A 14,415-nucleotide genomic window follows, 5' to 3' on the forward strand; every position below is an offset into this window, starting at 1 on the left:
GTAAGATTATAATAAATTACCAATAGAATAGTGCTCATATCAGTTTAAAAACCGGGTTTGTATCCCAACAGCACCCGTTTAATTGGACACCATTTAAGTTTCTACCTCTGTCAAAAAGACTAAGAAATAATGGCTATTGGTTTATTAGAGTTCATCATACTCACAGTTTAATGGAAGGCTCTAGTCATCAGCAGCCTTTCTGAAGTACCAGTCATTACTCCAGGGATTTTAGGAATCATCTTTCTAATTGGTTATGCTGTATCAAAAATTTGTTGTTCATTTAACAGCACCAAACTTAAAAATTATAAATTACATCTCTTCAGCAACCTTTACTTAAGTGACAGTGCCTGTTAAGTAATTTCCAATCTACAAGATGAGAAAGAGAATCTCTTGGCTACTGAGGCTAAATTACAGTCAAAATGTATAACCAATGTGATCCCTATGTCTTTATCAATGTCTCAAATACAAGGGGGGGATGAACATAACTGAGGAAACCCAAAAAAAGGCTCTACAATTTTGTATCCAAAAAAAGAATGTAGGATTTCCTGAGTACATGGACAATGATGGCAGAGGTAAACCCTAATACATCTACTTGTGCAATTCAAAAACAGTGGACCATCGCTACCGAGATGATTCCTGAGATCTGAGAGGAATGCCTTCAGTGGAATAGCCGTCCTCATCAGCATGCTTAGGGAGTCGCATTGACAGAGATGGTGTAAGCCCTGTGGAGAAACAGATTTGGCAGTGACTCCTAAGATTTCAATATGAAAATCACCGAAGAGTCACGGAGAACATACCATCAGCCATGTCCTTGGTCTTGTGAAGAAGAAAGGTCCCAGCAAGAATTGTAACAAAACCACACATCTCTGTGACAATTTGTGTTGGATTTTGACGATCCCAATCCTGCAGATGTGTAGTCAATTTTAACATTCTAATAGAAGGCATCACAATGCATGAGACTTTCAACAGTTCGGGTTACAGTGATCAGAAATATATGTATAGTTTTAGCCCAACTGTTGGAAAGTCCGTCTGCCATGATGAGACATGGAGGAAGACCTAATCATCCCACCAAATGATACCATCTACTTAACAATCTAATAACTATATTAAATAGAGCACACCCTTACACACTGATCTGCATATACCAAATCACTTAATCAGGTTGTACGAAAATAAACATGGCAATTCCATTTTGTGACAAACACAAGTTCCAACAGGCCTACTCAGTTTTAAAATAAGAAAACAGAGGAAATTGGTATCTTATTTAAGTGAAGGGCCTAATTTTTCTGCAGAATGGTTTTCTTATTAAATCCTGGTTACCTTAGTAGAAGCCAAAATGTATCTATGTAGCTGTGGTCTTCTATTAAAGATCTCTTTCTAGTTTCCTACTAGTACCACAAAAAAAAACCAGAGAAAACAGCATCAAGATTTTGAGCAATTATGAAGTAATGCAGAATTGTCAAACATAATCTCCATCAAATAGAACTATAAATGTAATATTAGCTTTTTTTTTCTTTTTTGTATGGTCACCTGGGCTTAAACAGCGCTAAAAATATAGAAAGAACTGCCCACTTCATGAAACCAACAGAACCACCTACTAATACGAGGAAAATAGTGAAAGCACTTCCAAAGTATGCAAACATTATATGCATACTGCATACATAGTCTCACACAAATTTATATACATGTTGATATACATTAAAAAGGAATAACAGAACTTACAATATCAATTTAAACAGTGCTTACCTAAAGAATGCCAGAACTTTACATATGTAAGTGTCTAAAATGTATATGTATGTATTTTTTTTCTCATCAGGCCATTCACATGACAGCAGAACAGACTATATATACTTAATCTAGATGTGCTTTTTCCTCACATGGGCATATCTTAAAAGTTGCTGTCACATCACGACATTGGACACCCATATCAATTGTCAGAGAATGCAGCAGATGGACCTGATCATAAAAGCCAAAGAGTAGGAAAAAGAGGATTTTCCTAGTAGACAATAAGGGTGTATCTCTGGGTGAAACTCAACATTAAGTGCTTACTTTTACCAAATAGTCATCTACTAACTTCTAGTTATCATTAGAAGATCCCCAAGTTTAGATCAACATAAGAATGAGTAGTCATAAAGCTTTACTTCCATTCAACCTCATTAGCAATATAGGTGTGCAATTTACCATTGATGCAGTTTATTCAAGCAACAAGTGCAGGGTAAAGCAGAAATTTGAATAAGTCGTACAGAAGCATTACCTTAAACATGATCACACTAGCCAAAATGGTCAGTGATGTAAACATCGTGTAATATATGGGTGATACAACTGCTGTATTGAAAGTGTCAAGAGCCTGAGGAAGTTTGGAAAAAGAACTGCTTAGCCATATCCACAGTAAAATTCAACATCAAGAACACTACCAAAAGATTCAAAATAAACCCCATATCAATTGAATAAGAAAATCAGTGACATCATGTTTGGCTTGTTCATTTACATGTGTTGCAAAGTAAACAAGCTTTGCTTTTAGAAATCTGATATTAAACTCCAATCCGGTAAAACAGTTCTTTTATCAGTTGCAATTTGATTTGGCTCACAAAGAGCTTAAGTGCTTAAGTTTAAAGTACATACGGTACACATAGGGGTAAAATATAATTTGTTCTTTATAAAAATACTAGAAATACCCATGCTTCCCTTTGACAAATTTTTCGTTTTAGACTATTAAGCCTTGTTTGGTTTGAGGCTAAGCCTCGAACTTGATTAATTAGCCTCATTTTTTAGCCTTGATTTTTTGAAGGGTAAATTTGATTAGATATGAAAAAGATAAAAATAATGTTTGGTTACTAAACCAATTCAGAGGGAGAGCTCCTAAACTCAAAGCAAACAAGACCTTAGAGAAGGAGCCATTAAGATGCACATGACTACACCTACTGGAAGCGACATGGCTGAAAGGTTCATTGTCAGAGACTAAGAAGCTAATACATGATTCCAAGGGTACTATAATAATATGGCTACCCTTGGTTAGTTTGACCAAAGTCATAATTAGCCACCACTGGGAAAACTGACAACGGGTCTCTTTTAGAAACTTGTTGCAAAAAGCAAGGGGCATCTTAGATAGGAGAAAAAGAGGTACATTGAAACATCAAATCATCGTCTATATGCACAAGCAGATCATCTCATGAGCACATAACAATATTCTTTTCTGATGAAGATGAAGATGAAGATCATATTACCTTGTTCAGATAGTTCATCTGTGTAATCACACATGCAATTACGACAATTGTGAAAGCCCACGTTTGTGGATAAATCAGCTGATTCATTCCTGAGAATGTCAATTTCAAAGCTATTCCAAGAGCTTTCACACTCATGACCTGCACAAAAACAGGGAGTAATCGCATTCACTTGCACCTAGTATCGCAAATAATAAGTAAAGATTAAGGATAGGTTAAGAATAGTTCTACATACCGATAGAGAACCAACAAGAGAGCAAACACCAATATACACCATAATATGTGTCTGCCCATATTGTGGGATAAAACGAAATATAAGTGTGAAAGCTGCTGCAAGAACGATTGCTGCATAGAATAGAAAAGCTGCAGGAAAAGAAGGGTTTAGCATGTTACAAATCAACTGGATAGATTGAAAACAACTGAATGTATGGCAGGATAGACAGATGTAAGTGAAGGGAGGGGCAAAAGAACAGCCAAAACCTGGTTCAGTAGCCAGATCCCACACTTCCTTCACTGATTCAATCTCACGCTCCTGTGGAGCATGGAGGACAATAGTGGTAGAACCCACAACACAGAGAACACAGCCAAGAATGCCAAATATATGTAGCCTCTCCCGCAGAATAATATGTGCAAGAGCAGCACTATTAAACAAATATTATAAATATATCAAAAAATAAACATTGAGAAAATTTGAAACAAACAGCAGATTAGGTACATGCCTGATAATAATACTAAGTGCACCAAGAGGAGTGACCAAAATAGCAGGAGCAAATGCATAAGCAGCGAAATTAGCAACTTCTCCAACAATCACTGCAACGTTATCATAAATTATATGTTCTTGTAATTCCAGTGGGCATATAGTAATTAGCATGCACAAAAAAGTGAACAGTACAACTAATCATGAAGTACAAGGGGACAAAATTATTGAACATTTTGTTACCAACAGTTAAGCACTCACTTGTAATCATTCCTGCCCACCAGAGTGGCTCATACAAGTAAGAATAACCTCCAACTCCTGTTCAGTGAAAAGGTCAACTTCAAAAGATAAAAGTGAAAACAAATAAAGTGACAAAATAAAAATTTATCCTTGTGAGAACCTCACAGTTCCAATAATTAAAGAAAAACAGATTTTGTGCAACTCCAAATTAGGTTTGATGCTACCAGCAATTTCCTTATCAGCCTAGCAAGAATGGTGTACGCAAATATACTCATAAAAAGATTAAAATTAATTGTTATAATGGATAGACTTGTGATGTATATAGACTTGTAAAGATAAAAGTTCTGAGGCAAATAGGTGGTCATTGACTAGTGAAGTGGTGATCCCTTCAAATAACCAACGCTGCTCATCCCTGTCACTGTAACAGCTATATTGTTTAATAAATTTAGGTTGTCTCCAAGAGATGAAAGAAACTGCATATGGCTTCCAAAAATTAATTCAGTCTCGACATCTACAATCTCAAACAAAATGATATGCTTCTCCTAAGAGAACTTACATAGCAAACGTATACTTTCCTTCTTCAGAGACAACCATACCCATTGGATAACTTTCAAATTCAGCTTCTTTATCTTTTCCTGATTAGTAAATTAAAAGACCACCAAGAGAAGAAAAGGAATGAATTCTGTACAATTAAACACCATAATCAATGAATTCAAACCACATTATAGATTTACAGCGTCGTAACTTCAAGTTGAATCAAATACAATTAGACCATGGATCAACATTTAATGTGCATAATTTGGACTCCCAAGTGTGCTAGACCACGCTGAAGTAAAAATGGTAAAAAATTGGATAAAAAAGTACAAACTTACTTTTCTTCATAAACTTCAAGCAGCCTCAAGCTAACATTTCAACATTGTAACAGGTTTAGACCAAAAATTCTATACAACCAAAATTTAGAACAGAAATCCAACAGTTTAGATCACTGCATTCAAATAAAACACAACACACCAAGAAGCCCCTTTCAGTAAGAATTCCTAATTAAAGTAACCAAACTCAACCAGATCGGCACAAAATTGCAACTTTTTATCAAAGATCCAAAAGAAAGGAAGAGAAACAAAACAAAAACAGATCGATCAGCTCGCACCTGCCCTAACCCCGGACGCCCCTGCCTTCTTCAATCCCTTCTTCTTAACAATAAAGCTAGACCCAATAAAAAAGCTAGATGAAAGAGCGAGAACCAGGCCCTTGATATTGTCGGCGGACATGCCGGTGTACGACTCCACCCAACTACTCCCTCCATTGGACCCCTCCGCCCCCGGCGCCATAGAAACCTAAACGACCCCCAAAACTCTCCTCACTACGAGATATCCGCCGTCCATTCCACGTCCATAGCTGAGGCGGCCTCACTCCCGCCGCTAGATCTCCTCCTCTGCCCGGTGGCGGCACATGGGGCAGCCGCGATGTTGCCGGAGATTCAAGGTTGCGGAGAGTACGAAGAAGAAGAAGAAGAAGGGGGTTTTTTTTTTGGTTTTTTTTTCTAGCGGTGAATCGAGAGGAGGGAGTCGTCTTCAAGAAGCGCGTGCGGTTTTTTAACACGTCCTTGGTGCGTTGTGTGTCCGTGAGACGGTGTCCTCGTGGATATCTACTGGATAAATACATTTGGGCTATTTGCAGTATAAGACGATCCAATTTATGGTTTTGCACCCTTAGCCATCTTAGTTTTAAAAGCTTTACCTAAATGTATAAAAAAAAATTGCATATAACAACCCGTCTTTTAATGAAATTATAGTTTATACCCTATATTTTCACTATTTGTAAATTAAACTCTATAATTTAGCGAATATGTGTAGAGGACACCCTACTATTAAATTTGTTAGTTAAACATAACCAAATATTTAAGTTAAGTTAATCATACCAAAAAAATTATAAAAATATTCTCAACCAAGTCATATTACAAATATTTTAGTCATTTTAGAAATAAGGATATTTTATTTATTTTAAAATTAAATATCTCTACTTAATGGAATATTTTCGTGGTGTTAATTTTAAATCTAAGCCAGAATATTTTCTGTATATATTCACTAAATTATATGGCTAGATTTACAAATAGTAAAAATATATGGTGTAAACTATAATTTCGTTAAAAATCAAAGTGTTATATGCAAATTTTCCTTAAAACATATCAAAATTAGTCTGGCTTAATATCTTCTAGCATTAAAATATTGGTAAATTTTATAACGTTTGCAAAGTATAAATAATATTCTTTTTCTTCTTGTTCTCCTTCTTATCAAGCAGGAAATAATTTAAAAAAGTTAATATTTTTTTCCAACTTATTTTCTCCATCCTTCCTCAAATTGTAAATTCTCAAAATTCCTAATTTAGTGATAAGAAGCTCAAAATTTTACAAATGTCTCAAAAATCGTGTCTCTTCTTCAATCACAATATCTTCCTCTAAGAAGCTCAAACAAGCTCCACTAAGGCTTTGAAGGCTCAATCTCCTTCATTGTCGGCCTCATCTTTTATATTTCATTGCTTGTAAGAAAACTAGACTTGTCTCAAGGTGTTTGTCGTCCATAGCATTTTTGTCAATCTCCCCCGCCCCCCATCAACTTCTCCTTGTAGCAAGCAGCTTTCTAGTAGTTTGCTTTGAATATCTTATATCTACAAGTTATCACTTTCTCTATTCGTAGCTTTCTTTTCTATTGTTTAAGATAAACTTACAAGCATTTGTAAATGCTGAGCTAGATTTATGGGATTATAAATTCTAAGGATTATGAATCATCATAGTAGTATGTAACACTTGGTAATATCTAGAAATTTGAACTTATTTGACATTTTCATTTTATCACCGTAAAAAAATTACTTTTTTGGTTATTATATATTGGTACCCGCAATGAGTTGTTTCTCAGTTTAGTAGAGGGTACACATAGTTGCCTCTCGTCATCGGCTTGCTAGCCTTTTTTGGGCCATCCCGCCGATGTTGTCCTTCCACGACTGGAAACATTCCTCTCGTTTTGTAGATGCCCTCGGTGGCATCCGAGGGTGCCCTAGTGGCCAAAATCATTGCACGATTCCTCACTCTAGCCACCAACCTTAATAAGGAACTTTCTCATCGTCGATCGCCTCAGCTAAGGTCGTGCCACCTCGTGCGGTCTCTGTGCATTGTGTAGGGTGTGTTGAGTTGTGGGTTGGGATCTCCAATACCAAAGACCGTCGATAGACCCCTTTTACTATCGAGCTCCTCCATTGAGGTGGACCCATGCTGATCTTTGATTGAGCTCACACTTCATGTGCTGCTCTTACTATTGGTGCCGACTAGCATGTCGGCCTTAGTTGCCGGTAGTGGCCAGTCAACAACTACTGCTTCTCCTCCCTTAGTTGTCTCTAGTTGAGGGAGGGAAGGGGGTGTGGTGGTGTGTTGGGTTAGGCTGCTATCAGCTTATCCCATGTTGGGTTTGGGCTAGGTGCAGCTCAGCCCATGATGTGTTAGGTTGGGCCACGAGCCAACCTTTGTTTTTTGGGGGTTAGGTTGTGGCCCAGCCCATATACCATGTTTGACTTTTGGATTGGAGGCTTTGAGGCTCAAGCTTAGTAGGTTTTGTAAGAACTTTGGGATTAGTGTTGTGATCTTTGAGTTGGTTATAGCTCAACTCATCAATTTGGACCTAAGACTGGCCGAAGTGTTTTTATTGTTCTATGATCATTGTCAAACTTGAGCCCTAAGTATTAATCAATTTTAAAGGATAGCTTTGTTAGTTATATTAATTGTTATAAATCAATAAATTAGATTGTGACCTAAGAGTGCCAATATTGATTGTTCATAATGAAGAATTAGTTCTAATTAGATATTAGCATGGTTGATTATAATATTAGTTAAATTAATTTTAGCAAATAAGTCAATGATCTACATGTATTGAGGGGAAATTATATTAAGCAGATAATGTCATTTAATTAAGCAGATTAATTAAATATTGCCTAGGTGATTTACTGTAAATTAATAATAATATTTGAGCGATAAATTGAGGTGAATGATTTTAAAAACTTAATTGACGTATCAAGCCTTGGTACAACTTTACCATTCTACCTGTTTATTTCATATAAGGACTTTTTAGATGGACCTACCTAAGCTAATAACGGATGCCAATATGATTATTTAATTAATTAGTGTAAAGAACGATGTGCTCATAGTTTTATTTATCTTCTTATCAAGGTCGATTTCATACCATGAGTGCAATTGTAATTGTAATCAGGAAAGCGATGTAAGAAATTTCTATAGTCTAGAAGTAATGTAGAGACATCACATCTATACCGTACATGTGTATATATTTATTTAGTGTTATTAATGCAAGTAGTTCACATTAGCTTTACTTACTTTTGACATAATTACATTGATCATAGTACTATATATATCTATGGGCATGATTATGTATGATACTACATAATACATGATAATGATGTGTATTCAATTATGCTTGTTGTGCTATATAATATTTGTCACCAGCACACATGCACAATCATAAAGGGAGTGATTTTTGCATCTCACCCGACACCTCCCTCCCTTTAGTTAGATTAATTCTCCCTTTCGCAAAGTGAGAAGATCTAGTGTGGAGACATGTTCTATGGAGATATGCATATTTATATTTATCTTATTATTACATCTTTATTTACTCTATTTTAGACTGTAGAATTATATAGTTGCTGGGGTTTATGCTCACCATATTTTGGTGGAAACATTTTCATATTAATAGATGAGCCGAGTTTGTGGAGAATCTAGTAAAGATTTGTTTTATAATTATTATATTTATTTATTATGGTAAAATATAGTTAGATGGATTTTAGCCCTTACGAAGGCATTTATACTTGTTTTATAGATATGTATTTTGAGACTTGTTGCAATCTCTAGGTTTTGAGCTTATTTATTTGTTTGTATTATTTAGAGAAATATTCGGTCTTTCTTCTGCATATTGTGTTATAATATTGACCAGTATATCACGTAGGATGTACGTGTTTAATGACGGGTATTACAACTTATAAGAAATAGACTCATCCATCTTTTAGTTTTGACTGATTTTGGAATTTTAATAAATATTAAGTCTACAAACTTCTTTCAAAAGAAAAAAGAAAAAGAAAACTAATGTGTTGAGTCCAACCCAAAGAAAGCTATATCACATCGTCCGAACTGGTCCACGTACTGCCTAATCTTAACCACCTTTGGAGCGATCCAATCCACTTTCATCTTGGTTTTGGTGGAATTTTGAGTCGACACCCATATCACCCAACCAAACACGCCCAAATCTTCCAGACTTCCAAGCCAATCCTCTTCAACTCCTAATCATCTCCTCTTAATCCGGCGTCGAGCAAGATTCTCCAACCACCTTGATATATATATATATATATATATATATTAACAACATCTCATCATCATTACACAATTATAAGAGAGAGAGAAGAGAAGAAGACTAATAACAAGAACAATAGAGAGAGAGAAGGAGAGAGTTGATGGAAGAGTTCAGCTTTCCTATCCCTGCCCAAGAACCCATATACCCCTCCTTGTGGCTCCTACCTTCTCAGGACACAACCAACCACTTCCGGAGAAGCTTCTCATCGGCTTCGCCGGCCATCAGCGACTGCGACGGCCAGCGTTATCTCGACGATGAGGAGAGGATGGACATGCTATGGGAGGACTTCAATGAAGAGCTCTTTTGTGCATATCTTGATCGCAGGAAAGGAATTGTTGCAGGTCAAAGTAAAACTACTCCGACGAGCTATTTGCCGGCGTCGAAGAGCATGCATGCTCGCCGCCCCAAGAGTCCGAGATTGGTGGTGTTGCTGAGGGTGTTGAAGAAATTGTTTATTGTTCAGAGAACTCATCAAGATTCTTCGAAGAAGAAATCATGTAAATAATTATTACTCGTATTATATTTGGAAAAGCTAATATATATATATATATATATACACTAAGTTGATCAATATGTTACAAGTAACGTTTTCTTTTTAGATTATTTTCATATAGTAGAAGATCCTATGCAGCTTAAGTTGCAGGATTTGTTGAGGTCCAAATTGTTATTGGTGTTGTATTGTGAATCTTTCTTTTGGCATATGGGGTGAATAAGAACAAATTAATTTCAATTGGATTACTTGATCATTCTTTTCCCTCATTGACTTGGTTAATTATCTATAGTAAGTTTTGAGTTACCATTTGTGTTGTTTATTCCTTTGGATGTTTTAATCAAATAAACAATTAGGCAAAATTAAAGGCTATAATCAAATGCTAATTAAATTTAACAACCACATTCGAAAACCAATACTTAAAAATGAAACGATGGTCTCTCCTTTCCTTGTTTTAATGCTAATTAATGTAGTTGTTAGATTTCCAATCGTTATGGAAGCTTGATATGTTCTTCTTGAAATCGGAGCAGAAAAGGATATAGTAGAAACCATTATGAAATGTTTCCATCTTGCATTAAAAAACGTTGGTTGTTGAAGTAACGAAGAGTACACAACCTTCCAACAGCCAGAAGATTTGATTAGTTAGGAGGCTACAAGCCGTCCAATTATTAGCAATTTAGAACACACCACCTCAAGTATATATATATATATATATATATATATATAACTCCTATGAAACTTTTGATATTGTATGCGTATTACCGCTACGACTAATTATGATGATATCTTATATATTTTTTATATTATTTGAAGAACCTATAAGCTATATACTCAATAGTGTTCTAGTGATTAGGACTCAATTATTAAATATATCGTATTAATTTTGCCTAACACAAAAATGACTCTATTATTAAATGAATTGTATTCGGTAGACAGGAACACAATATGTTTATTAAACGAACTATATAACGTGGCTTGTCTAACACCATCTAATAAACGGATCGTGCTGACGCGACATATTAACCCAACATTATAACAAGTTTAATACGATAAGATAACATGACATGAATAATACAATAATATTCGGCAAAAAATAATAATCAATATTTAGTGGTTTATCTATACAAATAAAATAATCTCTTTTCAACTCAAAACTTATGCAATACAAAAGTCACAATGTTAAACATTCAACTATAAAGTCTATTCAACACAAATCCATATATACAACGATTCAACTACCAACAATCAGTATTAAGTAAATAAATTTAACTATTAACTTTTAGTTTTTAGTTTTATTTTTAAATATAACAATTCTAGGACTATTACAATCTTTCAAATTCACAAATCAATCACCAACATCTAACATTAAAATTTTAGCAAATTTGCATGCTTGCTTCGTAGCAAGGGCGGATATTCCATCTACCTGTAAAACAAAACATAAATTACAAGGATATTAGTAACGATCAGAGTAATTAGTAAAGCAGCATCTCCACTACTACTTCCACTAGGGGTGTAAATGAGCTGAGCGCTCCGGCTTAGGCTCGACTCATCACAACTTGAGCCAAGCCCGAGTCGGGCTAGACTGAGCCCGAGCCGAACTCGAGCCTAAAATGAGCCAATTATCAAACCTCATTCAAACCAAGCCGGCTCAGCTGGACTGAGCCAAATTGAGCCCACTCTCATATCCTTGTCACCGCTGTTGTGGCTTGATCGGCGGTGCTACCTTCATCATCGAAATCTCCCTTGAGCTTGGCGAAGGAGGATAAGGCGATCAGCAGCTTGAGAAGGAGGAGGCGGCTGGCACCACAACATCACCGCCCTTCGGAGCGTCGATCTAGTCACCCTCATCTCTTCCTCATCTATCGTCGTTGTCACATCAGCAGCGAGTCGGTTTTGGAGCGGATCCATCTTAGCGAGCGGATCAAGGAGCTCTCACATCCTCGTCGCCACTGCCATGGCTCGATCGATGCTGCCTTCGTCATCGGAATCTCCCTTGAGCTTGGCGAAGGAGGAGGAGGTGGGCTAGGGACAGATGTGGGATTTGGATATTTGAGAATAGGGTTGTGTAAGAACCCTTTTATACCGAGCCTATCGAGTTGAGCTTGAGTGAGCTGGCTCCAACTCAAGCTCGGTTTGATATAAATTTCGAGCCAGTTTTAGCAGTTCCAGCTTGACTCAGCTCTGACCAAGCTGAGCTGAACTCAAGCTTCAGCCGAGGCGAGCTCGAGCCGCTCGTCAAGCTTGACAGCCTTAACTTCCACCTCCTCCAAGAACTCCACTACTTGAACCAACCATTCATGGCTGCTGTAAACATTAAACACAATATAAGAAAAAAGAGAAAACCAATTCAAATTAATCCACACCCAAAGAAAGGAAAAAAGATATAATTTTCACTTCATCAAAGAGAATCTAGTATTCCCAGTCGAGCTTTCCTAGGAACTGACACCATTAGAGACTTGGCAAGCTTCGCGAGGTAGCTCTTCCGTTGCAACTATTGTTACTGCTATTGCTACTGATGTTGTTAGTCATAGCGATAATGGTTGTTGTGGGACAAAGGCAAAAAAGAAGATGTTGTGTTCAACTCCTCTCTCCTCCTCTTGCTTCGGCTCGACCTCTCCCTCTCCTAATCTTGATATCTTTCCCCTCCTCGATCCCAAAGCATCATCCTCTCGGCCAAGAAAGGAGGGAATTTAAAGTAGATCTACCAATCCAAACATGGGGAGTCCCTCAACCCATCGCTTCTTTGCCTCCTTAACAACTCGTCATTCATAACTACGATGCTTCCTTTTCTTACTTCGCTATTCCTCTCCATCCCCTTCCGATCTTTTCATCCAATCGACACCCTCTTTTCGTCGCCTCCAAGAACCTATTTTTAGCCAAATCTTCACCATTCCCATTGGATTTTTTTGGATTAGTCTTGCCAAAATTATAGAAAAATAGAGAAAATTAAAGATTTCGCTCTTAGGTTTTCATTCCACCTCTCGACTTTGTGTTTGGTGAAAGGGATGCTAGTCTCGATGGTGAGAAAGGGTTCATCGTCAGAGGAAAGGAGAGGGGCAGAGAGGAGATCTAATGAGGGAGGCTGTGTGAGGAAGTGCGGGAGTGGAAGGTGGCTGTGTGAGGAAGAGACAAAGAATGGGAGTGAGAGTGAGATGAGGCAATTGCTCAGAGAAAGAGAGTGGGTGAGTGAGTGAGTGAGGTTAGGCTTAGGGTTTCATATTAGTTTTATATATTAAGTTAGCGGATTGACTTGACCCCACATACTTAAACGGATCGATGGATCAAAATGGGTTAGTGGTACATGACCTAATTATTAAACATGTTAGACAAGTTGACCCGTTTACGATCCAAACCTATTCACAAATCTAGCCACATTAAGAGAATCACTGAATATCCAGCAATCCTCCTGCTCTAAAAACCCTTTCACTATCCATCTTCAAGGCTTCTAGCAGTGCGAGTATATCCCTAGTTAAGGCGTTGGGGCAGTTTTCTAGATGTATTCTATTAACTACACAAAACAAATCTGAATGCTTGTGGAGTATGATATCAAGCCCTCTTGTGATGTTTCCCATCCATGAAGCGTCTACCCAACATCCCTAGGCTTGCAACCTAGGGACGTTGGGATTCTCCACTCCTTGCAAGGCGTTGGCAAGAACATTACTCATTTTAGCTGCCCTCAACAAGGCGTTGGCGAGAACATTACTCATTTTAGCTTCCCTCCCTTAACACCAAGTTAGGAACGAATGGGAGCTTGTCCAAAGGCAACCGCTCCACAACATTCCCCTTCTGCCCTATTCTAGCTCTAGTTCGGTCATCATCTGTACTCATCCAATATAACTGCCCCCAAAGGAGCGCAGACTATAGTTGTAAAATTGTTTGCTTTTGACCTAATGAATAATTAGCTGATCAGCCGCCACTATAGACTAAAGAGCTAAGTCACCGGCCGTAATCTCTCTGTTATCACCTCGGATGTCCATTTATTTACAGCCTTTTTGTCGGATGCCTTCTTCTTTTCCTCTGTCTCGAGTATCAGATGAGGTTGCCCATTAGCTGGCTGACCTAGAGCTCCTCTTTCTGATGGGTCACTGCTCTTCAGTCCTATTACAATGAGTGGCAAAGAAAATATCACACTATTAGTGTCAATCCCAGCTCATCAACATCATCAATATCAAAAGTTTCACTTGGTCAAGAGTCTGTCCAAGGAAAAATTCTATAATATTTTCAAAGAGAAAAGCCTGTTTAAACTCGTCTGCTAGTATAGCCACAGTGCAATCGCATATAAATTTGACGAGTCTAATTTGCAACAAGAGAAGAGGCTTAGTATATAACACACATCAGGAGTAGATAAGTACACCATCATTACCT

The 14,415-nt window shown here is 37.2% G+C and overlaps 1 protein-coding gene across 1 annotated transcript; it reads right to left on the bottom strand.

Annotated features, from left to right (window-relative positions):
• Window positions 1–398: 398 nt before the first annotated feature.
• LOC140768579 (probable magnesium transporter NIPA4) lies at window positions 399–5,772 on the bottom strand. The gene is made up of 9 exons (XM_073108907.1): window positions 5,306–5,772; window positions 4,180–4,236; window positions 3,941–4,031; window positions 3,702–3,862; window positions 3,457–3,584; window positions 3,225–3,362; window positions 2,255–2,347; window positions 798–903; window positions 399–722 (listed from the first exon to the last, which is right to left on the bottom strand). Exons 1-9 carry the CDS (start codon window positions 5,484–5,486, stop codon window positions 622–624), a joined length of 1,056 nt encoding a protein of 351 aa, XP_072965008.1. The 5' UTR covers window positions 5,487–5,772; the 3' UTR covers window positions 399–621.
• Window positions 5,773–14,415: the final 8,643 nt, after the last annotated feature.

Source organism: Typha angustifolia, chromosome 10 (genome assembly GCF_048772165.1).
Source record: "Typha angustifolia cultivar Huaian chromosome 10, ASM4877216v1, whole genome shotgun sequence".
Classification (NCBI taxonomy): domain Eukaryota; kingdom Viridiplantae; phylum Streptophyta; class Magnoliopsida; order Poales; family Typhaceae; genus Typha; species Typha angustifolia.

What these genes read in the sequence shown, in the direction of transcription:
- LOC140768579 (XM_073108907.1), bottom strand. Translation starts at nt 5,486, where the DNA reads ATGGCGCCGGGGGCGGAGGGGTCCAATGGAGGGAGTAGTTGGGTGGAG. An exon ending in GGCGTCCGGGGTTAGGGCAG is followed by an intron (nt 4,237 to 5,305) that starts GTGCGAGCTGAT and finishes TTCACTGAACAG; the next exon opens with GAGTTGGAGGTTATTCTTAC. An exon ending in GTGGGCAGGAATGATTACAA is followed by an intron (nt 4,032 to 4,179) that starts GTGAGTGCTTAA and finishes ATAACGTTGCAG; the next exon opens with TGATTGTTGGAGAAGTTGCT.